At 46.7% G+C, this 27,347-nt stretch overlaps 1 protein-coding gene across 4 annotated transcripts in view; it reads left to right on the top strand.

Annotated features, from left to right (window-relative positions):
- Positions 1 to 27,347, top strand: part of MTUS2 (microtubule associated scaffold protein 2) — a 645,452-nt gene that overhangs the window by 599,342 nt on the left and 18,763 nt on the right. For all 4 annotated transcript variants that reach the window (XM_055124406.1, XM_055124395.1, XM_055124399.1 and 1 more), the window contains one exon: positions 24,190 to 24,404. In XM_055124406.1, the coding sequence (XP_054980381.1) occupies positions 24,190 to 24,404 (215 nt within the window). The remainder of the gene's footprint in view (positions 1 to 24,189; positions 24,405 to 27,347) is intronic.

The raw sequence follows: 27,347 nt of genomic DNA, 5'->3' as shown, positions 1-27,347 counted from the left end.
ATGCCACCACATGGATGCCTAAGCTCCCCCCGCCATGCATACACAGAGCCAGGAGAAACTCTCAAGCACTGTCAGGTGTGAGCCCAAAACAAGACGTAAAAATTTTCAGATATAGGGCCGGAGCGATAGCACAGCGGGTAGGGCGTTTGCCTTGCACGAGGCCGACCCGGGTTCGATCCCCAGCATCCCATATGGTCCCCCAAGCACCGCCAGGAGTAATTCCTGAGTGCAGAGCCAGGAGTAACCCCTGAGCCTCACTGGGTGTGACCCAAAAAGAAAAAAAAAAATTTTCAGATATATTCATGAATCCCACCAGACAAAACCACATGCTCTGTGTGGGCAAGCCCAGTGCTCACCAAGAACCTTCCTGCAGCTATAACTGTCCCTGTATTCAGCCCCTGATTGCTGCCCACACTAGCTGCCACCCCCAGGCCTGCTCGCCTGCACTGACGAGAAGTCTCTCTCCTCTCTGAGTTCTCACCCTCCAGTCCCCCTCCTGCCAGCCCTCCTGCTACAAGGCTAGGCCCCAGTGGAGGCCAACAGAGCCACCTGTTTCTAGCAGCTTCTGCCTCCTCTCTTCCTTTCTTCTCTCCAGGTTGTTAAAACTACCACTCCAAGCCAGGTTCACGAGCTTGTGTCCTCCTGCCAGCTCCAGACCTAAGAGGCACTTTGCTTCTTTTAAAATCTCTGAGCCCTTTCAAAACACTTAAAATTGAATAGAACCATCAGAGGGGTAGTCCAGGAGCTGAGGCACTTGCCTGGAAAGCCATCAACCCCAGATCCATTGTCCCACCCCAGGTGCTGCAGTATGATCCTTGAGTGCCACAAGAGGTGCCCCCAAACAAAACAAAATCAAAATTAATTATAGCTTTACAACAGGAAGAAATGCTTAACAAAATAAGCATTCTGCCAATTTCTCAGGTAATAGAGAGATAGCAAAAGTGATTAAGTTTACATTTTGGTCAAAGTCAACATAGTGAAACAAGTTTAGTGAAACAAAGCAAACAAAACCAAGCCTGAAATAATTTCCATGAAGTAGAACAAAAGAGATTAAAAAATTCTAAGAACTTTGTTACAAAGGTAGGATAGAAATTTAAATCTGTGTAATACACTGAATTGGTACTTAACTTCTTAATTATCTGCTAGAAAAAAATCCCAATTTATTCTAATTTATAGCTAGTCACACACATACATTGTATGTGTGTGTATATGTATGCACACATACACAACTGAAAACATGTATACATACATATATGTGAGATGATTTTTACCTTCAGGATTAGACATAAAATTTCTTTTAAGTGGCATAACCCCTGAACACAGTTCTGAGTATCAACCTCTGACACATGGTATCTTTTACAGGTTCATTTAGACAACTCCATGAAGTCTCTGTTGGTATCTTAATTTGTAGGAAATTGAGGTTCACAATGTGACTCCCCTCAGTGCCTAGGGCTGCAGAGGGACAGAATTAGTCTTAAACCCAAGTCTAGAATTCCTCCTATTGATAAGCATGTCCATATAGGATTATAATTCCATAACAAACCCTTCCCAGTTTGTTTCTGCCATTTTTAGTTTAGTACATTGAAAATTAGATATGTTAAAATAGAAATATGAGTTCCATGGTATATGCTGGCATAAATCTGTTCAAACATGAATTTCTGTAATTCTGTAATGCAATTTTCATTGGTCCCAGATGAGATCTTTTAGAACTGAGTTCAGAGATCAATACCTACCCCACCCCCACCCCCGCCCCAAGCGAGGTAGCTTCAGCAAGGTCAACTTTATTTCTCTCTTACATGCCCTGGTCTCAGGGCATGTGATCAGAGGCTCCAGAGGCAGGTCTGGTTCAGGTCTTACCCTCACTAAGACCTGAGGGTACCCAGGCTTCTTCCAGCCCTCACTTCTCCCATTCAAAGACTTGTGGCCCACTGACTCATGACCTAGTGTGGCAGCAGGTGTGGTAACCATCATATCTGTTCAGGTAGGAGGCTAGGAGAAGGAATGAGCAGCAAATCATGGAGAGTAGGCTCAGCTCTTTGGGGGATAAGGTTTCCAGAAACTACATCTCACATTATATCACATTGGTCAGAACAAAATCACAAGGCGAAACTAACTACAAGGGAGACTGAGAAATGAGCTCCCTTTTCTTGGTGGCCAAATAATAGTTCATTATTGTGGAGGAAAGGGAGGATGTTTACTGGGGGATTATGGAAATAGCCCCCCAATATCTACATATAGCAATAACTGGGTAGGTTATAGCAGCCTATTCTGGGGCCCTAGGGCCTCATGAGTGAGATGGGGACGGCAGTCCTGTCTCACAGGCTGGTGGAAGCCAGGACCAAGCAATGTCTGGCAAAAAAATAAGTACTCAGTCTGGGTTAATTCTCCCCCAGTTCATGCTTATGCTGTCCTTTCCCCTCTCTTCAAAAAGGCCGAGTCAAAATAGAAGCTACCTCTGACATAACTATTTCCAGAAACAAATAGAACACAATTTCTGATTTATAATCATAGCTCTTCTAACTACAGTAATTAAAAGACACTTTATCATATTGAAATAAAATCAAGATACAGCTCTATGGTGCCTGAAAGAAATCCACTAATGTAAATACATGTATTTTTTTTTATTTAAAAGATAGAGAAAAGAAGTTGGGGAGATTGATTCCTCACATTTTCTTTTTCCCAGGAATTGCTTTAGCTATTTGTGGGGGCTTATTGTTCCATATGAATTTCAGGAGCGCTTGCTCCATTTCTTTGAAGAATGTCAAGGTTATCCTTATAGAGATCGCATTGAATTTGTACAATGCTTTGGGGAGTATTGCCATTTTGACAATATTAATTCTAACAATCCATGAGCAGGGGATGTCTTTCCATTTCCTCATGTCCTCTTTTATTTCCTGAAATAGCGTTTTGTAGTTTTCATTATACAAGTCCTTTACCTCCTTAGTTAAGCTGATTCCGAGGTACTTGATTTTTTGAGGCACAATTGTGAACGGGATTGCTTTTATCATGTTGCTTCTTCTCTCTCATTATTTGCATATAGGAAAGCCATGGACTTTTGGGTATTGATTTTATAGCCTGCAACTTTACTATACGAGTCTATTGTTTCTAGGAGTTTCTTGGTAGAGGTTTTAGGGTTCTCTAAGTATAGTAACATATCATCTGCAAATAGTGAGAGCTTGATTTCTTCCCTTCGTGTCTGAATGCCCTTAATATCTTTTTCTTGCCTAATCGCTATTGCAAGTACTTCCAGTACTATATTGAACAGAAGTGGAGAGAGTGGGCATCCTTGTCTCATCCCTTTTCTTAGAGGGAAGGCTCTTAGTTTTCCCCATTGAGGATGATGCTTGCCGTAGGCGTGTGATAAACCGCTTTAACTATATTGAGGAAGGTCCCTTCTATACCCATTTTGGTGAGAGTTTTTATCATAAACGGGTGCTGGATCTTGTCAAATGCTTTCTCTGCATCTATTGATATGATTATATGATTTTTATCTTTTCTTTTGTTGATATGATGGATTATGTTGATTGATTTCCAGATGTTAAACCATCCTTGCATCCCCGGGATGAATCCCACTTGGTCATGGTGTATGATCTTTTTGATGAGTTGTTGAATTCTATTTGCTAATATTTTGCTGAGAATCTTTGCATCTGTGTTCATCAGGGATATTGGCCTGTAGGTTTTTTTTTTTGTGGTGACTTTGTTTGCTTTTGGTATTAGGGAGATATGAGCCTCATAGAAACTGTTTGGGAGGGTGTCTGTTTCTTCAATTTCCTGGAAGAGCTTGAGAAGAACTGGCAATAGGTCCTCTTCAAATGTTTGGAAGAATTCGCTAGTGAATCCATCTGTACCTGGGCTTTTTGGAAAACAATATGGACGATTCTCAAAAAATTAGAAATTGAGCTTCCATTTGACCCAGCAATACCACACCTGGGAATATATCCTGGAGAGGCAAAAGGGTATAGTAGAAATGACATCTGCATTTCTATGTTCATTGCAGCACTGTTTACAATAGCCACAATCTGTAAAAAACCAGAGTGCCCCAAAACAGATGACTGGTTAAAGAAACTCTGGTACATCTATGTAATCTATGGAACATCTATGGTACATCTATGGAATACTATGAAGCTGTCAGAAAACATGAAGTCATGAAATTTGCATATAAGTGGATCAACATGGAATCCACAGTATCATGTTGAGTGAAATGAGTCAGAAAGAAAGAGACAGACATAGAAAGATTGCACTCATATGTGGAATATGAAATAGCAGAGAGGTACAAGCTTGCAATGATGCAATTTCTGGCAGATATTTCTCTGGACTTAGTTACTAAAATACTAAAATACAGAAATCCAAAACCGTGCAGCCGCTAGTGCATTTTTTTTATTTAAAGAAATATTTTATTGAACCACTGTGAAAAAAGGAAAAAAAAATACAAAGCTTTCAGGTTTAAGTCACAGTCAAATACTGATTAAACCACCATCCCTTCACCAGTGCACCCGTTCCACCACCAAGAACCCCAATACACCCCCCTCCCACCCCACCCCCCATCTAAGTAGCTAATGATATTCCCATTATTCTCTATATACCTTGAGTATATTTCATATTTCCATACAGAACTCACTATTATTGATTGGAAATTTTCCCCAACAATCAGGCCTGCTGAATAGGCATCATCTAATAATTTCTCTTCATTGCTAAACGTGAAGACTTTGCGATAGAGGCCGTGCGGTTTTGGGTTTCTAATATTTTAGCTCAGTTCACAGTCAAAATGGATGGCTGCAAGAATCCACTCTGGTGCCAAAATGGGTTAGGAGACCTCAGGATCACAGTCAATAGGCGCGGAGGGTCTGCTTCTAGTGCCGCGCTCCGGTTCATCTCTGGGCGGAAGGCGCGCCGGGAACGCCCCCCCTCCCAGGACCACCTACAGGCTACGTCACTAAAGAAAGTCCTACCTCCTGGTTGAGGGGTCTTAGAGGGTGGCTCTTACCACGTGGCTTCTATCGCTGCTGCCGCCATTTTCGCTCAGAAAAATGGGGTGGAGAGGGAAAAAAATCCCTCCCCAGGCTGCACGAGGTTGTAGCTCAGTTCACAGTCAAAATGCATGGCTGCAAGAATCCACTCTGGTGCCAAAATGGGTTAGGAGACCTCAGGATCACAGTCTATAGGTGCGGAGGGTCTGCTTCTCGTGCCGCGGCTCCGGTTCATCCCCGCTAGTGTGGTTGCTTGACCTCATATCTCTTCATTCTCGGCAATGGAAAACAAATTATTAAATGCTTCCTTTTCAGCAGGTTCGACTTTGAGGGGAGAAACTTTAAACAATAATAGTGAGTTTTTTGTTGAAATATTGAATGTAATCAAAGTAAAGTGAAAGTAAAGTGAAATTTATCAGTTACACAGATGGTGTGGGGGGGCTGGGGAAGTGGGGGTTGGAGGGAGGTATACTGTGATTCTTGGTGGTGGAATATGTGCACTGGTGAAGGGATGGCTGTTTGAGCATTGTATAACTGAGACCTAAACCTGAAAGTTTTGTAACTTTCCACATGGTGATTCAATAAAAGATTAAATTTTTTTAAAAATGATAGAGAAAAGATATAATTTGCTATGGAGTGCTATCATTGGAAGGTGGCCATTATATAGTGATAAAGGAACCATATTGTTAAAGACAATGAAGCTCCAAATCACACAAAATAAAAACTCACTAAACTGAAAGAAGAACGAGATGGGTCCACATTTATGGCTGGAGACCAGCACTCCTTTCCCAGTACTGATAGAACAGGCAAGCATCAGTAGGCTTGTAAGACACCGGGTCAAGACTATCAGCCAGCACAGCCTATCTGAACACCCCAACAACCCAATGTCACCCTTTGCAAATACACATGGACAATGAGCATGAAAACTCTCTGCTGGACCATAAACAAAATCTCAGTCAATACAAAACATTAAAACCATACAAAATGGTGTTAGCTTTACAACAGAATTACTCTACAAGTCAATGATTAAAAAAAAATTAATTAAAAAAACACCCCTGGGGTGTTCTAAATGTTAAACATTTAGAAATTAAACAACATGTAAGGAGGACATGGGTTTACATTAATTAGATAATTAGGAAATATGTTAGTGGAAAAATCAAAGCACACACATCAAAATGTGTGGGATGCAAGATGGTCTCTGATTCTCTGAGTTGTATCTTCTCGTTCAGTTTACTCAACAATTTGTGGGAACACCCAATATTGACTCTCACAACCTAGGTCCCTCTAGGCAAGAGAGAGAAAGTTAATGGAAGGTTTGATCATAGGTTTGGTCTGCTGTAAGAATTTTGAGTGTGCTTTTCAAATATACTGTTTTCTCGAGTGGTGGATCACCCAGCACTACTCCATCTGGGAATTACCTGCCCCTCCTGTAGGGAATTGATATTAGTTCTGAGCTGGGAAAAATTCAAACTGGTGATGTCAGCTGCTGTGATTGAATTTTATTCCAGCAAATGTAATTTTCTAAAGTCATTTTCATTTCTATCCCAAACAGGTGCTTACCCATGCACAGTAACATAAAAATTGCAAACTCCCTTAAATATACCAGAGACTGACTCCAGTTGCCATGGAAAATACATTATCAGCTACAATTCCACAAAACTGTTACACTTTCCTTGAGACAATGATTTATTCCAACTGGCAGTAGTACATTTTTTGATATTTATAAAGCTCCTTAAACTCTATTGTGCATAGCCTATTTTAGGTATTTTATTTGTTATTCTAAAATATTTACTTCTGTATGAGTAAAAGATCATCTTTCTTCCTGGCCTTTGTTAATATTTTTTTATCTCTGGTTTTGAGCCTTAACTGACTGAAATTCACTGGCTAAAATTGAATGCCTTTCACCACACTAAGGACATAAAACCAGATGCCTCCATAAAATTGCGACTTGAGAGGTATAGGGCATACTAAGTCCTTTCCTTTATTATCTCATTTGATCCTGACAACAACTCTCGATGAGCAGTAAGGTGGATAATACACCATCATTTTTTTTAAAAAAAATTATTAGTGAATCACCATGAGGTACAGTTAGAGACTTACAGACTTTCATGCTTACATTTCAGTTATACAGTAGTCAAGTGCCCATCCCTTCACCAGTACCCATTTTCCACCACCAATGGTCCCAGCATCCCTCTCAACACCTGCATCCCGTCCCCCTCACCCCACCTCGCCTCTGTGGCAGGGCATTCCCTTTTGCTCTCTCTATCTCTATCTCTATCTCTATCTCTATCTCTATCTCTCTCTCTCTCACACATTTTGGGTGTTGTGGTTTGCAGTAGAGATATTAAGTACACCTTCATTTTAATGATGAATAAATCATGACCATAGATGGGCGTGAGCCCCCTGGTTCCATCACATAGTAAGTGAGGCAGAGCTGGTCCTTCCCCAGACTCCTGCGGCATAGCCTGCGGCCTCTTGTTGTAAATCTCGATTAGAATCTTCAAGAAGAGAATAAAAAGCAAGAGCACAGTGATACTAGCTACAGATTTAACCTGAATATTGCAAAAGAGCATTTTTGTGAGCTGTATTTTAGGGACGTTGGGCAGAGGGATGTTCCCAAGGAGTGCTCAGGGGGACCATAGGCCACTCCCAGTGATTCTTGACCAGCTGGGCAAATGGGTCAGTGCTAGAGCTGGAGGATGTGGTGCTGCTCAGGCGACTCAGGCCCTTTGGTGCTAGGAAGCCCCCAGTTCACCCCAGCAGTTCTTGGGCAACACCATGACCACACCTGGCAATGCTCAAGGACATCCAATGCTTGGGGTGCTGAGGGGCCATGTGGTACTGGAGATTACACTGGGGTCAGTCGCATACAAGGCATGTACCTTAACCCCTGTAATATCTTCCTCGCTCCATGCTGAGGGACATTTTATAAAATATGTCCCCATAATGGCAAGCACGTGTGAATTATGCATATATGATTACCTCATGCTGAATTTTTTTTTAATCTTAAGCTGTGGTCCAAGACTTCACACAATGAATGCAGATCCTTCATCACTTCATCAACTTGGGTGAACCTGAGAGATGTACCTGTTAGTTTGCCTGGAATAAAACAGGGAGGTGAGACAGCCTCTAGCCCCAAGGAATGACTGTGTTTGAGACAGAAACGTACCTGATCATTAAAATCCCATGCACTGAGGAAGACACTAGAGGTCTGGGAATTCAGAGGTCGTGGAACCAAGACAGAAGTCCAGGAAAGGTCTTTATGGGTAAACACTCAGCTTAAAGGAAGTAGATGAGTTGGTAAGGAAGTAAATTTTCAATTCACTGTTTCAGTTATAGCATTAGCATTAATGATATTATTGGCTTAATCTTTGCCACAGGAAATGGGAAAAATAATGAGCATAATAGAATAATGGCCATTAGGCTTTCCGTGTGGCTCTCTGAGCAAGAGGAATAATAGGACAAGTAAGTATATGAACTTTAAACTACTTCGATACAAAGGGGCAGTGTTTAGATTATAAGGCTCAAATGAATCTCTTTTGAGAGGCTATTTTGCATTCAATCTTCCTCTTCTAGTGTCATGAGTTATTCTCATTCATTCAAATAATCTTACATGTCACCAGGGGCATGGATCCAGATATCCAAAAGTGATGTTAGCCTGTTTGCAAGATTTTGCCATTTATTTGAACAAGGTAATAGATGAATGATAATGATATGTAATAGTCGATCATTCTTTTTAACTCATAATTGTGTTTCAGCCTAATTTAAAGTTTTTGGGACGCTAATTCTGATGAAGATCATGATAACTATATTTTAATTCTCTGTTTCAAGTTGCCAAGTAAAAGACCCATTTGATTTTCAGAAGAATGAACCTCATTATGATAACTGGGCTCCTCAACATGACTGTTTCATAAAGGAAAAAATGCAAAGCTAGTGTGCCCAGTGCTTAGTTCATCAGAATGAGGCTTCCAGAACAAAGAGAGCAGGTGTGGAATTTCCCTGGCTGATGCCACCAAGACCATGAGCCCACCATGGCCCCATGTAGTTTGTTTTCTTCTTACTTACACCAGAATGGCTCCATCTTTCAAGAAAAGGCCTTTCAAGTAAATTGACTAAAGCCTGGAGTAGCAGACAGCAGCATTTGTTTGCAGTGAGAAATGTAGTCTTCCAGGTAGATCTGCCTGGAAGGCCAGAAGTGTCGTGAGAGGCCATGGAAGGGGCCGCAATCAGTCATGTACTGTAAATAGTGCTGATCTCTCGGTGAGCAAGCCTCCGGACACCATCTGTTTCTCCCTCAGACCTCAGTGTTAGCCATGAGAGTCTATTAGGATCTCCTGGGAGCGCTTACCTACTACCCATGCCCTGATTTCTGCTTCCAGCCAAAATAGAGTAGCTGGTGCTAGATTTAATATCCATTGTGCCCAGCTATAAAACAGACAAATACATGAGGCAGCTGTTTGGAAATACTAAGCAGCAGATATCACAGGCCTGCAACCCTGGGGGAAGGGAAACATCCTGAGACCTTACTCCCAGCTCTGTGCTCAGGCATCATTCCTGTCAGTACTTGGCTAATCAGTTGATGTTCAGGATTGAACCCAGTGTCAGCCAAGGGTAAGGCAAAAATCTTAACTTCTGTACTGTCTCCTTGGCCATATAAAGGGGCTTTTATTATCTAGGCTCCTGGTGGTGGTTGGGTAACATCTGACAGTGCTCAGGATATATTTCTAGTTTGGTGCTCAGGGATCACCTTTAATGGTGCTTGGGGGATCGTGTGTGGTGCCAGAAATAGAACTGGGGTCTCCATGGGCAAGGCAAGCACCCTCACACTGTACTGTCTCACCAGCCTTCAGAGGCCTGTTCCACAGATGAGATGACAGAGGCTCTGAGACCAATGTTGACTTGCACAGTGCTCTGAGTTATACCTCAGGACTTTAGGGAACCTGCTTTTCCCATTCACACTGTTTTTGTCCTGTTCTGCTTGAAAGTCTGTCTTCCCTGGGGGTGGAGCAATAGCACAGTAGGTAGGGCATTTGCCTTGCACACAGCCGACCCAGGTTCGATTCCCAGCATCCCATACGGTCCCTTGAGCACCACCGGAGTAATTCCTGAGTGCAGAGCCAGGAGTAACCCCTGTGCATTGCTGGGTGTAACCCCAAAAGCAAGAAATAAATAAAAATTCTGTCTTCCCACTCTGAGGGCTGCAGTCACTGACACACAATTTGACCTGCTTTCCTGTGTTTCTCCTGCGCTGGCCCCACAGGTGCAGCTTTCGGTCTTTGCTTGGTTTCTTGTCCTTTCTTCCTTCCTAGCTCAGCCTCAGGTGGGAGCCGCTCTTGCTGCTCTGCCTCCTCCTCTCGCCTTTCTCTCTCCCAAACCTCATCTCTTGCCCCCCACTTCCTGGCATGGCAGGTTCTGGATGATCTTTGTCTGCCCCCGGAAAGTGGTATTGGGAGGACTCGGGCAGGAGAGTGATGAGAAAGCCCCAAGTGGACATGCCAGGAAGGCACACATGTGAAGCTTCTTCCCGACACTGGTTTGACATTTACTTAGGCCCACTAGGGAATAGGTGCATTTCTCACAGTAGGAAATGTTCACAGACTTGGCCATGTGCTTAGCAATCCCACTGCCTTTCCTTCACAGCCACCATAGGGGGTGGGGTGATGACAAAATCATTTCCTGCTTCTCTTAGGCTCTATTCTCTTTTTTTTTTTTTTCAGAGATTTTCTAAATTGGCTTCTGTGGGAGTGTTTCCAGGGTTTTTCCTCTGCTGATCAATCACTTCATCTACAGAGGTGGCCCCGACAGGTTGGCACACACATATACCTGCAGTGGCACACAGACAGAGAAATAATGGGCAATCAGAGTGCGCACCGGGGGCAGAGAGCCAAAGGAGAGTGTACACAGAGACCCAGGTCCAATCCAGTGCTGCCAGGAGTGACCCCAGGTACCATTGGGTGTGACCCTAAGACAAAACAAGATAAAAATACGTTACCAAAGGTCAGCTGGAATAACAAGGGATTGTTTTCCTTTGGGTAGGGGAAATGCGTGGTGGGCTCCCAAGCTGTACTGAAGGGGCCCAGGAACCTATCCAGATGGTGTTTGGTCAACAGGGCTGGGGTGTTCAATGCTTACACCTGAACCTGCAGTGATGTTCAAGCCCAGAAATGGCATCATGAACTCTAACACTTACCTACCCCATTTCCTATTTGTTTGGGGGCACAAAACTTGAAGTGCTCAGGGCCTACTTACTGCTCCATCCCCTGGGGATCCTATCTCTGGGGACCATATACAACCGGGGGTAGAACCCTCTTCTCCTGCATGCAGAGCATGCTGGCCTTATGGCTCCACTTATCCCACGTGAGAGACTGGAAGGAGAGAATAGGGGCTCAGGTACTTAATCACCTAGCATGTGGCTGACCTCAGTTCTAGTCTCCTGTACCGATTATGGTTCCTCCAGAGTACAAAGAGGAGCAATCCCTGAGTACAGAGCTGGGAATAAACTCTGAGCACTGCTGACCAAAAACAAAACAAAGCAAATTTTTTAAAAAGTTAAAGCTCAGGGCTGGAGTGATAGTACACTGGGTAGGGCGTTTGCCTTGCACGCGGCCTACCCAGGTTCGATTCCCGGCATCTTATATGGTCCCCCGAGCACCGCCAGGAGTAATTCCTGAGTGTGAAGCCAGGAGTAATCTCTGTGTATTACCACATGTGACTCAAAAAGAAAAATAAAAAATTTTAAACCTTAGGGCCAGAGAGATAGGAGAGCAGGTAAGGTGCTTGGCTTGCACACAGAGACCCAGCTTCCATCCTCACCACCCCATTTGGTCCACCAAACCCACCAGGGCACCACGGGGTGTGGCCCCAAAACAGAATTTAACATTGCACTTGCCCTAGGGAATTAAGAGCTGAAGAATCCGTGTGATCTCTTACTTAAAAGATGAGCAGCTGCTCACGAAAGCATCCACTAATAAACCTAAACTCTCTCCTGTGGGATACCATAGCCCGTGACCATGCCATGCCACAGGGAGTGAGCTCAGCACTTATGGAAATAGACACCTTACTCAAGAACCAGTCACCCTTACCCAAGAACCGCTCACCCTTACCCAAGAACCACTCACCCTTACCCAAGAGTCAGTCACCCTTACCCAAGAACCGCTCACCCTTACCCAAGACTCGCTCACCCTTATCCAAGAACCGCTCACCTTTACCAAAGAATTGCTCACCCTTACCCAAGAACCGCTCACCCTTACCCAAGAGTCAGTCACCCTTACCCAAGAGTCAGTCACCCTTACCCAAGAACCGCTCACCCTTACCCAAGAACCGCTCACCCTTACCCAAGACTTGCTCACCCTTACCCAAGAACCGCTCACCTTTACCAAAGAATTGCTCACCCTTACCCAAGAACCACTCACCTTACCCAAGACTCGCTCACCTTTACCAAAGAACCGCTCACCCTTACCCAAGACTCACTCACCCTTACCCAAAAACCGCTCACCCTTACCCAAGAGTCAGTCACCCTTACCCAAGAGTCAGTCACCCTTACCCAAGACTCGCTCACCCTTACCCAAGAACCGCTCACCCTTCCCAAGAACCACTCACCCTTACCCAAGAGTCAGTCACCCTAACCCAAGAACCGCTCACCCTTACCCAAGAGTCACTCAACGTCTTCTCCAAAGTCTCTGAGGAATTTCTTTCAGTGCAGTTAGGACCTGTTTTGTGAGCTGTGTGCAGAAGCTCTGAAGGGGTTCTCCAGATATCTCCAACCAAAGGACGCCTGGCTATTATTTGGGACAGTCCAGGAAGCTCCTGCAGCACAGCCGGATCCCTCTCACTTGGCACCATGTGCCCTCCTGCCCCTCCAGGTACCCTGTGTGCTGGGACATGCTTGCTCTTGACACTTTTGTCCACACTCTCTGAGACAGTGCTCAGAAACACTGTATGAACCACTGACGAGAGGCGGTGCCACATCCTGGGGGCCCTGTGTCTACTAGCAATTCTGCTTCAGCTGCTGCTTGAGCCCCGGCTTGTTGCCAGAGAGCAGAACCCTCGTGGCCCTCCAAGGCCTTACTTGGGTAAGGGTGAGCGGTTCTTGGGTAAGAGGGAGATGAGGGAACTTCTGTCTCCCTCCGGTGGGGACCCTGCCGTGCCCACTGGCATGAGTGCAGGCACAGCCCAGGGCAGGGCACCAGCATAATGACTCTTCCCCTCACACAACTATGGCCAGCGGTGTGACCGAGTGGGCATTTTCTTCTAGGAAATTCCATTTCTGGGGTGTCTCCATTTGACCAGCTCAGTGAGAGGACACAATTCTCTTGGCATGTGCGGGGGAGACGTCCCAGGTGTCCCACAGAGAGTAAACCCAAGGTGTGGTTCATCCTGGGGGCCACAATGCAGTGGGGGAGGGGAATTTTTGTGGGAGAAGCTGGTCCACCAGCACTATGGACAGGCATGTCCATCAATCCCAAATATACTGGGCTATATTTTAGACTGCTAGAAACTTCCTCAGGGAATTCTTATTGACACTTAAAATAACTAAGTTACTTTAAGCCACTGGAGACATAGTGCAGCAGGTAAGACATTTGCCTTGCTCGTGGCTAACCCGGGTTCTATCCCCAGAACCCCATCTGGTTCCCTGAGTACCACCATGAGTGACACCTGAGCGCAGAGCCAGAAGCAAGCCCTGAGTCTGCTGGGTATGGCCACCAAAATCAAAACAAATAACTAAAAAATTAGGCTAAATAACATAATTACAGAGAACCATGATCTGGCCTCCAAAGCCCAACCCTAGGATGACTCCTGGGAGTGTATAGAAAGCTGCTTTTAAAATTGTGTGAGGCCGAATTAACCTGGTAGAAAGGAATAAATAGGCTCTCTACAAAACCATTACCCCAGAAAATCATTTTCTAGTTATGGGAGTGGTGTTATTAGTTTTATAGACTGCATTTTTTCCCTACAGCAGCTTATAACTACCCTCTTAAATCCTTTTTCTCTTTCCTCTCCTGCTCCATAAATCAGTCTTGTATTTTTCTCCTATCAGGCCAAGGTTATTTGTAAGCTTTGCTGTTATATTCACACATAAGATCAATCAATATCCATTTGTTTGACTGCCGCAGGCCCTTTGTCTTAACACATAAAAAGGCCACAAAATTTATTACGGGCAAAAAGAAATGTAAGCTTTGCTGGTATTTTTAAAGATGATCTTAGCTTAAGTTTCTTTCCCTTTCTCCAAAATCTGAGACAGGACTGGAGAGATAGTAGAGTGGCTAAGGAGCTTGCCTTGCCTGTGGCCAACCCCAGTTCAACCCCTGGCACCATAGATGGTTCCCCAAGCCTAGGCAGGTGCCAAGAATGACTCAGGCCTTTCTTATTCAGCTCATCTCCACGCTGACCCTGGCCCCTGAGATAACTCTCTGACCCCAGTAAACTCTTTTTTAACAAACCTGGATCACCACTAAAATATCCCTACTTTGTACAGAGAGGTCTCTCTGCTGAAGGTGCTGATAAAGGGTCACAGACAGGGCAGCTATGACCTTCTGCACACTGAGGGCCCTGGCAGGGCTAGCATCCTCAAGAACATTCAGTCCTTGACGTCCCCTGCTGCTCACGTGACTTCTGGGCCACACAGCCCTGGGCTGCCTTCCTCTCACGGGGGCACCTGCATCTGTGTCTTAGATGGCCTCACTCTAATGTAATTATTTCTTCAAAGACCCCTTCCCCAGACACAGCAGTGTTCCTTGGTATGTAGATTAGAGTTTCAACCAATGAATTGTGGGATCCTTAATTCCGCCCTATATGGAATTAAGTCTCACCTGGACTCTTACCGGTGAGAATGTGGGACTCCAGAGAGGTGGGTGAACAGAGTGGACAGTGTGCACAGAGCCTGGAGCAGAGGCTGAGGCCAGGGGTCAGGCTCTGCCTTTTCTCCTGTCCTTCCCAGGAGCCACATGCCACTTATCTTCCTGACCCTTCCCTGTCTCCCCACCCAGCCCATCTAATCTGTCACTTGCAAATGCACTATCAGCGTTACATGCTGCTCCTCTGCACAGCATGTAACTATTCCTGTTTAAGGACTAAGAAGTTAGAGCATCAGGGAATCTTGAGTCAGCCAGTTTGGAGGTTTGGTTTCCAGAGTTTGGCCCACGGGTAAGTGCAATGTCATTGTGCCTTAAAATCCCACCTCGATTTAAACAAAACCAACTTCTGTGTTTGTGACATAGCATTTGTAAATTCCTGCAACTAGAAAAATATGCTTCCTCTGACTGCAGGCCAATCTCGTGTGTTCTTTCCTGAGTCTTTGGGCTTCTAAGACTCCACATTAGAGGTTTGGGCCACACCCAGCAGTGCTCTAGGCCTACTCCTGGCTCTTAGGGATCCAGGGACCTTACACAATGCTGGGGATCAAACTGGGATCAGCCACATGCAGAGCAAGTGTCTTAACCCCTGTACTCTCTTTGTGGCCCAAGACTTCATACTTTTTATTTTATTTTATGTTTGCTTGGGGACCACACCCGACAATGCTCTGGGACCTAACTCAGGAATTACTCCTGGCTGTGCTTGGGGAACCATATGCGATCCCGGAGATTGAACCCAGATTGGCCATGTGAAGACAAGCACCCTATCCACTGTACTATCGCTCTGTCCCCAGACCTCACAGTTTTAGAACTAGACCACAGCCTAGCACTCCTAGCATTGTGTGTTGTGGAAGAAAACTATTCTTCTGGGAAGCAGTCCTGGATGTTGTGTCGGTGCTAATAAAGAGCATCCAGCAAGGCCCTTCCTGGGTCGGGCACATGGGGAGAATTCCTATGATGCATGTGGACTGCTGACTTTACAAACAAAGGGTCACCTGTTTGTGCAAAAGGTGTCAGTAGGAACACCTTGGGCCCTGTGACAGTGTCCTCTCAGCAGCTGAGTTCCCTGACCCTTTCTCCAATCCTTGCCTCCCGCCCCGACCCGGGCACAAATGGTCTCTCTTTAGGTTCAGGGAGCTCAGTGTTTGCTCTGTAACACGTTGCTGTTGGAACAGTTTCCTCCTTCCTTTACTTGGCCTCTGCGACAGCATCTTGCACCTCAGACCGGAGCAGCTCACAGAGACACTCAGTATAACTTGTGCTCTTGACAGGAGCCAGACCACAAACAAAGACCCGATTTGACATTATCTCTGGCCACACAGGGGAGGGGAGGCAAGCAGCTGAAGAGGGGGCTGCAGTGACAGCATGACAGGTGACCCCCCACCCCCAGCCTTGATCTTTCCCTCTGGCTGAACCCCAGTGCAGGGGGCTCCATCTGAAGGGCAGAGGGCGGAGAGCCTGGGCCTGGGTCCCACCCCCCTCCAGAGGGCCCACCCTTCTCCCACCGATCAGTCAAGATCATGTCACGGATCTTAACTGCCATCAGTGGGTCAGTGCTGAGCACCCTTCTGCCCTTTGCAAATGGAGAGTCAGAGGGGGACAGAGAAAGAACACTGTGTGTGTTTGAGGGAGGGGAGAGCTTTCCTTGAATTCACCAACCCAAATTCCATCCTTAGAATTTGAGCACAGAGCCAGGAGTAAGCCCTGAGCACTGCCAGGTGTGACCCAATGCACCCACCAAGGGGAAAGAATAGTGGCTTCTTCCTGGCCAGCTGGTAGGGCGGGTGGAGACGTGTATGTTCACGTGAGCTGCTATTTGTTAGGAAGTTAATGCAGTGCCCACTTAGCCCACATCCCATGACGCTGCCCAGACATCCTCCTCACAACCCAGGACACTCCCCAACTTCTCTCACTGTGCCCAGGACCCTCTCACACTCCATGCTCAGCCTGTCCTTTCTGCTCTCCTCACCATCTCACGAGAAAGGCCTGAGAGGCAGAGTGGTCTGTGCACGGCCGTGTGGCCAGCACCTGCAGGCAGCATGTTTGAGTCTTTCTTCTTCCCTGCCTGTGTGCCCCATCTGACGATCTGACGAGTGTGAACAAAGGCGTTCGCCAGCAGAGGGCATTTCTCAGGTGTTACACTGCCCTCTGGTGGTCACTGATTTCTTAACTCGTCCTCGCCACCCAGACTTCCAGATCTAGGAATCAGTTGTAATGAAAATAGCAATTTATACGTGGGTCACACAAGCCAAGTGTCTCTGTCAACAAGGACCTGTACTTCACAGAGCAGCAACAGGAGACTGTAGGAAGCCTTCAGTGTTAGGAAGCCTGGGAAATTGCTGAGAGTTAAGAATTCACACAGCAATAGCTATATAATTTTTTTTGTGTGGGGGAGCCACATCCAGTGATGCTCAGGGGTTACTTCTGGCTCTGCACTCAGTAATCACTCCTGGTGGCTTTCAGGGGACCATATGGGATGCTGGAGATCGAACCTGGGTTGACCACATTCTGCCCACTGTACTCTCACCCCAGCCCCAGGATCCTGCAATTTCAAGTCACATTTTCTTTGTATAGGTAGATTATGGGAAATTTTAAAACTACGTTTTCCTTGAATTTTTTTTCAATGACTTCCCATTGTCCGAAGCAACAGTATGATTGTCTAAGAGCAGAATTTCCTCCTGTCCATAGGTTCAAGTAATGAGACTCTTTATTTACTGCAACTGGGTATGGGGATTTGGGGATTTTGAAATACATTTGTTGGGAGCTGGATAGTACAGTGGGTAAGACACTTGCTTGACATATGTCCTAACCAGGGTTCAATCCCACCACCACAGAAGACCCCCAAGCACTGTCAGTGTGATCCCTGAGCACAGAGCCAGGAGTGATCTTTGAGCACAGAGCCAGAAGTAGGCCCTGAGCACCACTGGGTGTGATGCACAATCAAAAAAGAATGCACATTTGTTTCCTCTCTGTTCTGGAGGTCAGAATCCTGAACTCAAGATATCAGTGGGTTTGGATTCTGCAAAGGGCTCTCCTCTTGACTGAGAAAGCCAGGGGTCTTCCCTCGAGGGGAAAGTGGCCTAATCTCTTCTTATAAAAGCTACATTGTGGAATTAGGTCACCATCCATTCCTCATTTTAACCCAATCTCTTCTGTAAAGATCATGCTTCCAGCAGTTACTTCCTAGGTACTGAGATTCCTGTTTCAATATATGATTACTGGCATGGGGACACAATTGTAACCTCACCATGACTTGTCACAGTGCCATTGTTTAGGAATCATGCCATTTCTCATACCGTTGTTCAAGCTTTAGCACCCTCTGACACAAGGCAAATCTCTCTCTCTCTCTCTCTCTCTCTCTCTCTCTCTCTCTCTCTCTCTCTCTCTCTCTCCTTCCTTCCATTAGGGCTGGTATCACTGATCTTTGCTAAACTAATATAAAGTTGTAATTATTCTGGAATCAGTGTGACAGCTGTGAAGAAATTTGTCAGACTCGCTGAGTATTGCCTCACTCACGAACTGTGGTTGAAATTCAGCTTGTTTTACAAAGGACTGCTCACAAGTTTCACTCAGCCAGTGTGTCGGGGATTACACTACATTCATATACACAAAGGCTGGTGGAAGAGTTTCTATTGTATAGAGAGTAATGTATTCTTTATACAGCTTTAATACGATTTTAGATATTGGACTGGAGCAATAGCACAGTGGGTAGGGTGTTTGCCTTGCATGCGGTTGACCCAGGTTCGATTCCTTCATCCCTCTTGGAGAGCCCGGCAAGCTACCCAGAGTGTCCCACCCACACGGCAGATCCTGGCAAACTACCTGTGGCTTATTCGATATGCCAAAAACAGTAACAACAAGTCTCACAATGGAGATGTTACTGGTGTCCGCTCGAGCAAATCTATGAACAGCGGGATAACAGTGCTACAGTGCTACAGTGGTATTGTAACATCATTGGCCTCATATATACACACAATATACATATAATTGCATATGTTTTTGTTTGTTTGGGGGTCGCACCTGGCCGTGCTCAGGGCTTACTCCTGACTCTGCACTCAGTAATCACTCCTGTCAGTGCTCAGAGGACCATATGGGATGCAGGGATCAAACCTGGGTCGGGCTATGTGCAAAGCAAGCACCCTATCCCCCATACTGTCACTCCAGCCCCTGTATATTCTTAATCCTCTAAAACACACAACATATTCTTACTCTGGTTTTTCTTGTCAAGTTCATGCTTATGTGAGTCTCTTGGCCTCTCACAGTCCTGTTGTTTTAGAGATTATTTTCCCAGCCTCTTTGATTCTAGGGATTTATTATTGTGGCGCTTGCCTCACTAAAAAGCAGAAAATGTTCTCACTTTAATAGAAAGAAATCAAAGGTGTTTCTTAGTGCTTTTAAATTACCTGACATTAATTCTTGTCTGCAGAATGCCACAATAGAAATGAGTCTGGAGATTTACCAAAGGCAAGAGGGTACTTTTTTCTTTGGGGACTCTGTTACTGAAGCTCTTTGCCTTGGCACCCTGGAGCTTGCAGTGCGGGGTGATTGGGAGAATAGCTTTCGCCATGCTGTTGTCTGGTTTGGGGCCATATTTAGCTGTGCTTACTGCTTAGTCCTGGCTCTGTGGTCAGAGATCACTCCTGGCAGTGCTCAGTGGACCATATGGGGTGCTGAGGATGGAATCTGGTTGACTCTCTGAAAGGCAAGTGCCTTACCCACTATTGCCCCAACCATACTAATATAATAGCAATTGGGAATCTGTGGTCTGAAGGTGATGGTGAGAAAAGTCATTGCTTTATAAACAGAAAAACAGAGGTCATGAGTTTATAATTCATAAAATGCAACAGCACGTTCCAGAACAATTCTAGAGTGAAAACCACTCATTTACAAGCCCTCCAAAAGAGCGCCAGGCCCACAAATCAACTTGCCACTTACATAAATAAAATGGCAAATGAGTTAGAAGAGCCATTTTATTTTTAGACCACCGGACGAAATAACCTCTTCATAGCCTGTCTTCTCCTTCATTATGGTGATGGCTTTGGGTTGTTTTTTAGTTTTTGTTTTTTTTTTTTTTTGGTAATGGCTTTTTAAAATATTTTTTGCTTGGAGCTGGACAGATAGTCCAGTTAAGGCACTTGCCATGTATGTGGTCAATTAATTTTGATCCTTGGCAGCACATATGGTTCTCCAAGTCCCTCCAGGAGTGTCCCCAGGCACAGAGAACGTAGTCAGCCCTGAGCACCACCAGGTGTGGTCCAATCACCCACTCCCCGCCAAAACTTTGTCTCTCATAAAGCAGGCAAATAAATAGTAATCTTAATGCTCTACCATATATTATAATACAAAATACTATATTACAGTATATAAATGATAATATCAACTATATGTTCACTGCCGATGTTCCTTGGGCAGCGAGTCCCATAGTTTATGCATCATGTAATCTTGAGAGAGGAGGGACTAATTGAAGACAGATTGAGCCACATTTGCCCAGCAAGAAGAATTCTGCAGGCAAGCCACTTTTGCTACTTAACCTGTATTTCTCCACAATGTATTACAAATATTATTCCATGATAGCACAAAAATCTATACCTCCATTTGGTGGGGGAGGGGTACATTCCTGAGGGCTTACCCCTGGCTCTGCTCTCAGGAATCACTCTGGTGGTTCTTAGAGGACCATGTCAGGGATCAAACTCAGGCCAGTTGTGTGCAAGGAAGTGCCTTACCCTCTATACTAATGCTCCAGCCCCTCGACATCCTTCTTTAAAAATATGTATTGAGGTAACAGTTTCTAACATGGTTCAGGTTGGCAGCATTATAATCTGAGTTTGTGTAGCTGCATCATGATCACCACCAAAAGTTTACTTTCCATCCACAGCCACTCAGCTGATCCCCTGACACATTTAATAAATACTCCCAAACCCTTGCTTGGAAACCACCAGTATGTTCTCTGCATGCCTTATGTTTTATACTTTTTTTTATATACTTGATACTCTAGATCCTGGTGCACTGGGTCTTCTAAGGTATATTGGACTGTATATCTTGATATGTCAGTTCTTATGTAACCAGACCTTGACAGTTTCTCTTGTATAGTTAAATTGTAGTAGTCTTTCTTGACCAGTTATTTTTTGTGTATAGGGTTGGGTCACACAACTATGTGTCATTTGATTATTGTTAAGTCTACTTAATTCACTTCTCTAGCTTTATCAGTTTCATACCACTGAGACACTCTGTAGGGTCCACCAAGTGCCTTAATCCTTTAGAATTAAAAATATGGATACATTGAAAATAATCCCTGTCAGAGACAAAATAAGCGCTTAATCTTTTAAAAATTATTTTCAGTTGAGGTTTTATGTGCTCACTGAATCTCTTGTTAAGGAGCAGTAACACTTGGTCTCAGTTCCCACCAACAAAATGTATGTGAGTATACACATATACAAGTGTACATGTGTACGTGTGTATAAAATAATGTGATTGGGGTTTCATTTTTATTTTACTGGGCTGGAACAATAGCACAGCGGGTAGGGTGTTTGCCTTGCACGCGGCCAACCCGGGCTCGATTCCTCCATCCCTCTCAGAGAGCCCGGCAAGCTACAGAGAGTATCCCACCCGCATGGCAGAGCCTGGCAAGCTACCTGTGGCGTGTTCGATATGCCAAAAACAGTAACAATAAGTCTCACAATGAAGATGTTACTGGTGTCCGCTCCAGCAAATCGATGAAGAATGGGCGGGTCCTCCCAAGCAGTGCAGGGTCCTGGGGGCCACTCCCAGTGGTACTGGCCCAACCCATGCTGGGTGTTCAGTGCCGGGGCAGGGATGAGGTACTGCTCAGGTCCTGCAGTGCTGGGGCCCCTCAGGACCACCTTGCAGGGTCTGACCAGGACATTGTGCTGTGTCCCATCCCTGCCCCCCACCCTGCTCCTGGAGCTTGGTTTCTTTGTTTCATTTTACATCTTCATCATCATTATAGGTTTAAAATCACAATGAAAAAACTCTATAAAAACCTCAACATTTTTTTAAAGGTGGGAGTGGAACAATAGCACAGTATGTAGGGCACTTGCCTTGCACACAGCTGACTCAGGTTTGACCCCCAGGACCCCCATATGGTCCCCCAAGCACCAGCAAGAATGATTCCTGATTGCAGAGTCAGGAGCAATTCTGAACTCTACTGGGTGTGGCCCAAAAAGCTAAAAATTAAAAATGTTATCTCCTCTGACCTATTTCTCCTCATAGCAAACTATATATATATATATACAATTTTAATATTCTGTTTTTCTTAAAGCTTTATTGAGAGAGAGATCCAGACCGCCCTTGTAGTAGACTCCAGCCCACAGCTGCCTTTGTGCGTCCGAGTCCCCTCTCTCTGGGACATCACTGTCTTCCCTCAGCACTCAGGTCGCGCTGCCTTTCGAGGTGACGGTTTGTTTTTGTTTTTGAATGAACGCTGTTCTGTAGGCTGTCTCTCAGTCATGCTTGTTGGCAGCCGTCTCGCGGGGAGACTGAGATCACACCCTGAGTAGATCACTGAGCTCTTCTCTCCGGTGTCTTTATCTGAGCCTTCAACATGGAAATCACTTGGCTTTTGTTCCTGGACTATGGAAGCAGTCAGGGAAATCAATGCTCATTACTGATTATCTTGCAGGAGGAAAATAAGAGATGCCTTATGTGCTGTAGAGATGCGGGTGTACAACCAGTTGTGTCCTGATGTTAGACCCTTGAGGAAACCCCCAGTGTCCACATCTCAGCTCAGGTCCAGAGTAGGTGCCCTGGGTGAGTTTCTCAGGGACAGGTGTAGGGGAGTGCATGTGGGCATTGACTGGCTCTGTTGTCTGCGTTTCCATCCTGATGTGGACAGTGGGATTCTGGTGACATCCTTGTTAGAGGGGAATGCAGTCTTTCCCTGTGATGCTCACTTAGCATCAGAGATAGTTCTCAGAAATGGTGACTTCCAGTGAAACAGCATGCAATGCTGGCAACTCTACTACCCGCTGATAAACAAGAGTTTCAGTCCTTGTAATGAATTTCTGCTCACAAAAGTGTCATCAAAGTCACCTAAAGTTCAACTATCAATATAAGAACTTTGTAAGTCACGATTCTTTAAATAAAAACAGTCACTGTCACTGTCATCCCGTTGCTCATCGATTTGCTTGAGCGGGCACCAGTAATGTCTCCATTGTGAGACTTGTTGTTACTCTTTTTGGCATATTGAATACACCACGGGTAGCTTGCCAGGCTCTCTGAGAGGGACGGAGGAATTGAACCTGGGTCCACCTCATGAAGGCAAACACCCTACCACTGTGCTGTCACTCCAGCCCTAAATAAAAATATATTTAAAACATATTTTAAGAAATCATTAAACTTCTAGAAAGAGACCAACATTTCTAAATATTACATCATCACTTGTATTTATTCCTTGTTTAAACTGCATTTTCTAGTCCAGGTGACTCGAGGCTGAGCCTTTCCTAGCAGCTCCAAGCCTAGGTGGGAAAAAACCTGGACTGGGAGGGGGAGGCGGGTACGGGGACTTGGGGGGCGGGTATCCTTGACTTAGCTGCCTGTTTAAGGTGAAACTTCTGAAGATAGTGTCACAAACGCTCTGAATCACTATGTCTTCTGGATCTCAAGCAAATGTATAGCTTGCTTCTAACTGGCTCCTACATCCACTCACTCTGTAAAGCAACAGCCACATTCCCAGCCTGAAGCACAGAGCACAGCACACAGTGGCATTCGTCTCTGGGGTCTTGTTGGTATCTGCCTGTACCTCCACATCGGTGCCCACCCGGTGTATGATCCATCTGCAGACCACAGGCTTCTCTCCCTCGCGCAGCAGCTACATGTCACTGTTTGCACAACTGTTGTGCACAGCCCAGGACGGCACAGACACTCGAGTGGAGCCCCCACTGACCTTCCCTCTGCAGTCTAGTAGTATCCAGCGAGATCCCCGGGATGGGGCAGGGGGAAGGCATGCTAAGACAGAGGGCTGTGGGGTGGTCACCCTTCTTCCCATGGAGCAGAGCCGCAGTACTGCCTCTGAGATGCTCTCACTGGGCACTGCAACCTGGAGAAGAAAATCTCCCCTGTGCGGTCCCTCCTCTGTCCTGGGCCCAGCTCCTAGGCATCCGCATCCCGGCGATGTAAGAGGCACCAGGTCCCCCCTCCCTGCTGCACACCCTCACCCCCCAGCCCAGCCAGGGTGTTCCCAGGAGGGAGCATCTGACACTGTCTTTGGTCCTGAAACCTGTGCTAGCGGCAGGAGCACTGGGTTTGCAGTGACCGGGGGCAGCATTGGGGCTGGGTTTCCCGGGAGGAGCCCCGGAGAGCCTGGCGCTGAGTCCCGACTCCTAACCAAGCCCCTCTCGTTGCTCTCTCCGCAGCCTTCAGCACAGCCAAGTGTGAGAAGCTGCAGAAGGAGAAGGAGGAGCTGGAGCTGCGGTTCGAGGAGGAGGTGAGGCGGCTGGGCTGGCAGCAGCAGACTGAGCTGCAGGAGCTGGAGGAGCGGCTGCAGCTGCAGTTCCAGGCCGAGCTGGCGCGCCTGGGGGAGGAGCACGGCGCGCAGCTGCTGCGGATCCGTGGGCAGCACCAGCGGCAGGTCAGTGCTCAGGCTGCGGCCAGGTCGCCACCGCCGTGGCGTCGGCCCATCCTGCTCGGTAGCAAGCTGGGGTGACATTCTTGCTTCTACTTGCCTCTCACTCTGACCTCTGCCCCTTGCCCTGCCCACGCCCCCACCCAGCACGTTTGCCCCCTGCGCCCTGTCCCTGCAGACACTCTGTGGTCCCCACCTTGCCCTTTCATGGAATCCACAGCTACCCACCCCCTCCACCACCACCATCGCTTACATACTCTCCCTCGCCTCCTCCAATCGGCTTTAGTTTTTCTCAGCTCTTATCAGGAATGTTATTATCACGTTTATCTTCCACGTGCTCCGCCGGCTCAGGGATGGTAACGCCGACACACAGATCCACCATCCATCCCAGACTCTGTGCTCACCTCTTGTGCTCACTCCCTTTTCGTCCTAACAGCCCTTCCGTGCAGGCCTGGAGAGGCAGTACGGTGCGGGGCACTTGCTTTGCATATGGCTGACCCAGGTTCCATCTCCTGTACCTTACATGGCCCCAGAACTCCCACCAGGAGTGATCCCTGAGCACAGAGCCAGGATTAAGCCCAGAGCACAGCCGGAAATAGTCCCCAAACAAACAAATAACCTTTCCCGGTAGGGGTGCTACTTATCTCCATTCTACAGGTGAGAAAACCAAGGCCGGAAGTCAGAGAACTCCCCATATTGACAGGCCGCTCCTGGAGACGCCAGGGCTGAAGCAGGTCTGGTTCTAGAGCCCATGCACCTGAGCTTTGAGTTAGAGTTTCCCCCCAGGTTCCCGGCTCCTCTGGGAAGCTGGCAGTGCCTGCACGGAGCGAGCCCTCAGGAGGCCTTTGGCCCTCAGAGGCATAAATGCCTGAGTTCTCCTCAGCCCAGCAGCCTTGTTAGGGGCCGTGCGTCTCGGGAGTAACTGGAGAACAGTTCCCACCACCAGCGTGAAGGAGGTCGGGCCGGGCCCTGCCGTAGTGGCTGCCCCCACACCAGCTCCTGCAGCTCACTCTGCTTCCACAAGAACTAGCTGTCCACTGCCTCGTCTCTTCTTTCTAGCCCTTAGGGCTCTGACACCGGCACAGTCTGCTTACACACCCCCAGGGGAAACTAGAGCTCAGAAGAGCCCCCCTGAGAGCTGCTGTATCATCATCAATCCAGGGTGCCCGCTCCCATCTGCTTCCAGATAAGTGGCCTGGTCCCTGAGACCACCACACGAGACACGGGCACAGGAGAAATTTCAGTTGAGCACCCAGGTTCTCTGGCGGTGGTCAGTCACAGCTGTTGATTCTGTTCAGGCTGCACTGTGTCCTCGGGGCCATAGAAACCAGATCTGCCTTAGGCTTGCGGGGCTAGAGACTTAGAAACTGGGAAGCGGACCAAGTTAGAGTTCAAGTTACCGCTATTGCCAGCCTTCGAAATGGAGCCTGTGGACCTGCTCCAGACGCACTGAGCAGAGCGCCTGTCAGTGGGCCGTTGTCGTCGCTGATGATTACTGATGCTATGGACAGAGAGTCACTCTGCCACCAATATCCGCTGTGGCCCAAAAGTGGGTTGAGAAGATACTGGTAGTGTGTGTGTGTGTGTGTGTGTGTGTGTGTGTGTGTGTGTGTGTGTGTGTGTGTGTGTAGGGGGGATGGGAGCTCACATTGGTGTGCTGTGTATGGAAACCCCACACTGAGGCCACTTTTCAGCCTTCTGAGTACAGGAGCAGCCCCTGGGAGATAGGCCCTGAGCAGGCCTTGAATTAAGAATGCAGGAGGCTTTCTGAGATTTCCCATGGGGGGGATTGCAAGTCAAGGAACCTTGATGTTTGCTCTGGGGAAGGAATTCCATCCAGATGTTTATGCCCTGTAAAAGTGTTCCATCTTTGGGAACTTTGAACTTCTGATTTTGATCTTCTCCAATAGCTGAAGCAGCTCATTTGGAGTATTCATTTGCTTATGCAAAGAATATTTTGGTGAGTGCCTGCTGTGCCTCCCAAAAGGGCCCTGCAAGGCATCAATACAATGTGGTTTTGCTGGTCCCATGGCCGCAGAGTTGGGGCCAGGGAATGTTCAGGGACGAGAGCCCCCAAATCTGTAGCACAGGGTGAGAAGTACAGATGGTGTGTTTAGGAATTGAGAGTTTATACTTCCAGCTGTGAGGAGAGGGGAGGCTAGAGGCAGAGCGGCTGTTGAGTGCTTTCCTTCTCATCCTCTCTGGAAGAAGCCCCTTGATTTGCGGGAGAGAGATGATTTAGATCTGTGAATTATTCAGCCCTCTATTCTTCTCCTGCTGAATGTTGGCTGTTATCCTGACCTCCGTCTTCTCCAGCAGAGAGCACACAGGCCAAAGAATAAGGAAGAAGGTGAGAGAGGAGCTGATTTCCAGATCAGTGTGTATGTTTAGTACCGGGGAAGACTCCAGTGCGTGGATGCTGTGGAGAGTTGGATGTTCAGTGGCTTCCTTTGCATTCAGCAGTGCTCGCCCCACGGGCATGTCAGCTGCCCACTGTGGAACCTTACACATTCAGTCCACCTGACTCCTGCAGGTGACCCTGTGGAGAGGAGAGTGCCCAGAGAGAGGCTGCTTTGCTCTGGCAGGGTTTTCTTGGCTCCAGTTGGGAACTCGCTTGCTATGGCCATCAAACCTGTGAGTGTATGGCAGGATCCCCCCCCATGAATAGCCCAGCCGACCCCTCCTCTCAGGCTCTGTTGGACACTCCTGGGAGTCCCAAAGGGGACATTGCATGAAGCCTTCCTCCTCCTGTTCAGTCCACACTCACTGAGTCAGAATAACTCATGGAAGCAGAATTACAAGGTTGGGCTTTGGGTCATTAGAAGTTCCCTGGGCCTTGAGTTGAGGGTGTCCGAGAGAGCTACAGAGTCCTGTTCTTGGCTTCTCGTCTCCCCAGATAGCCAAAGGAAAATGGGAGGGGTTGCGTTTTCCAACTCTGAGTCATACTAC

This window comes from Sorex araneus, chromosome 1, assembly GCF_027595985.1.
Source record: "Sorex araneus isolate mSorAra2 chromosome 1, mSorAra2.pri, whole genome shotgun sequence".
Lineage (NCBI taxonomy): Eukaryota > Metazoa > Chordata > Mammalia > Eulipotyphla > Soricidae > Sorex > Sorex araneus.
The sequence above is the reverse complement of the archived record's forward strand: the minus strand, read 5'-3'. Positions and strand labels throughout refer to the sequence as shown.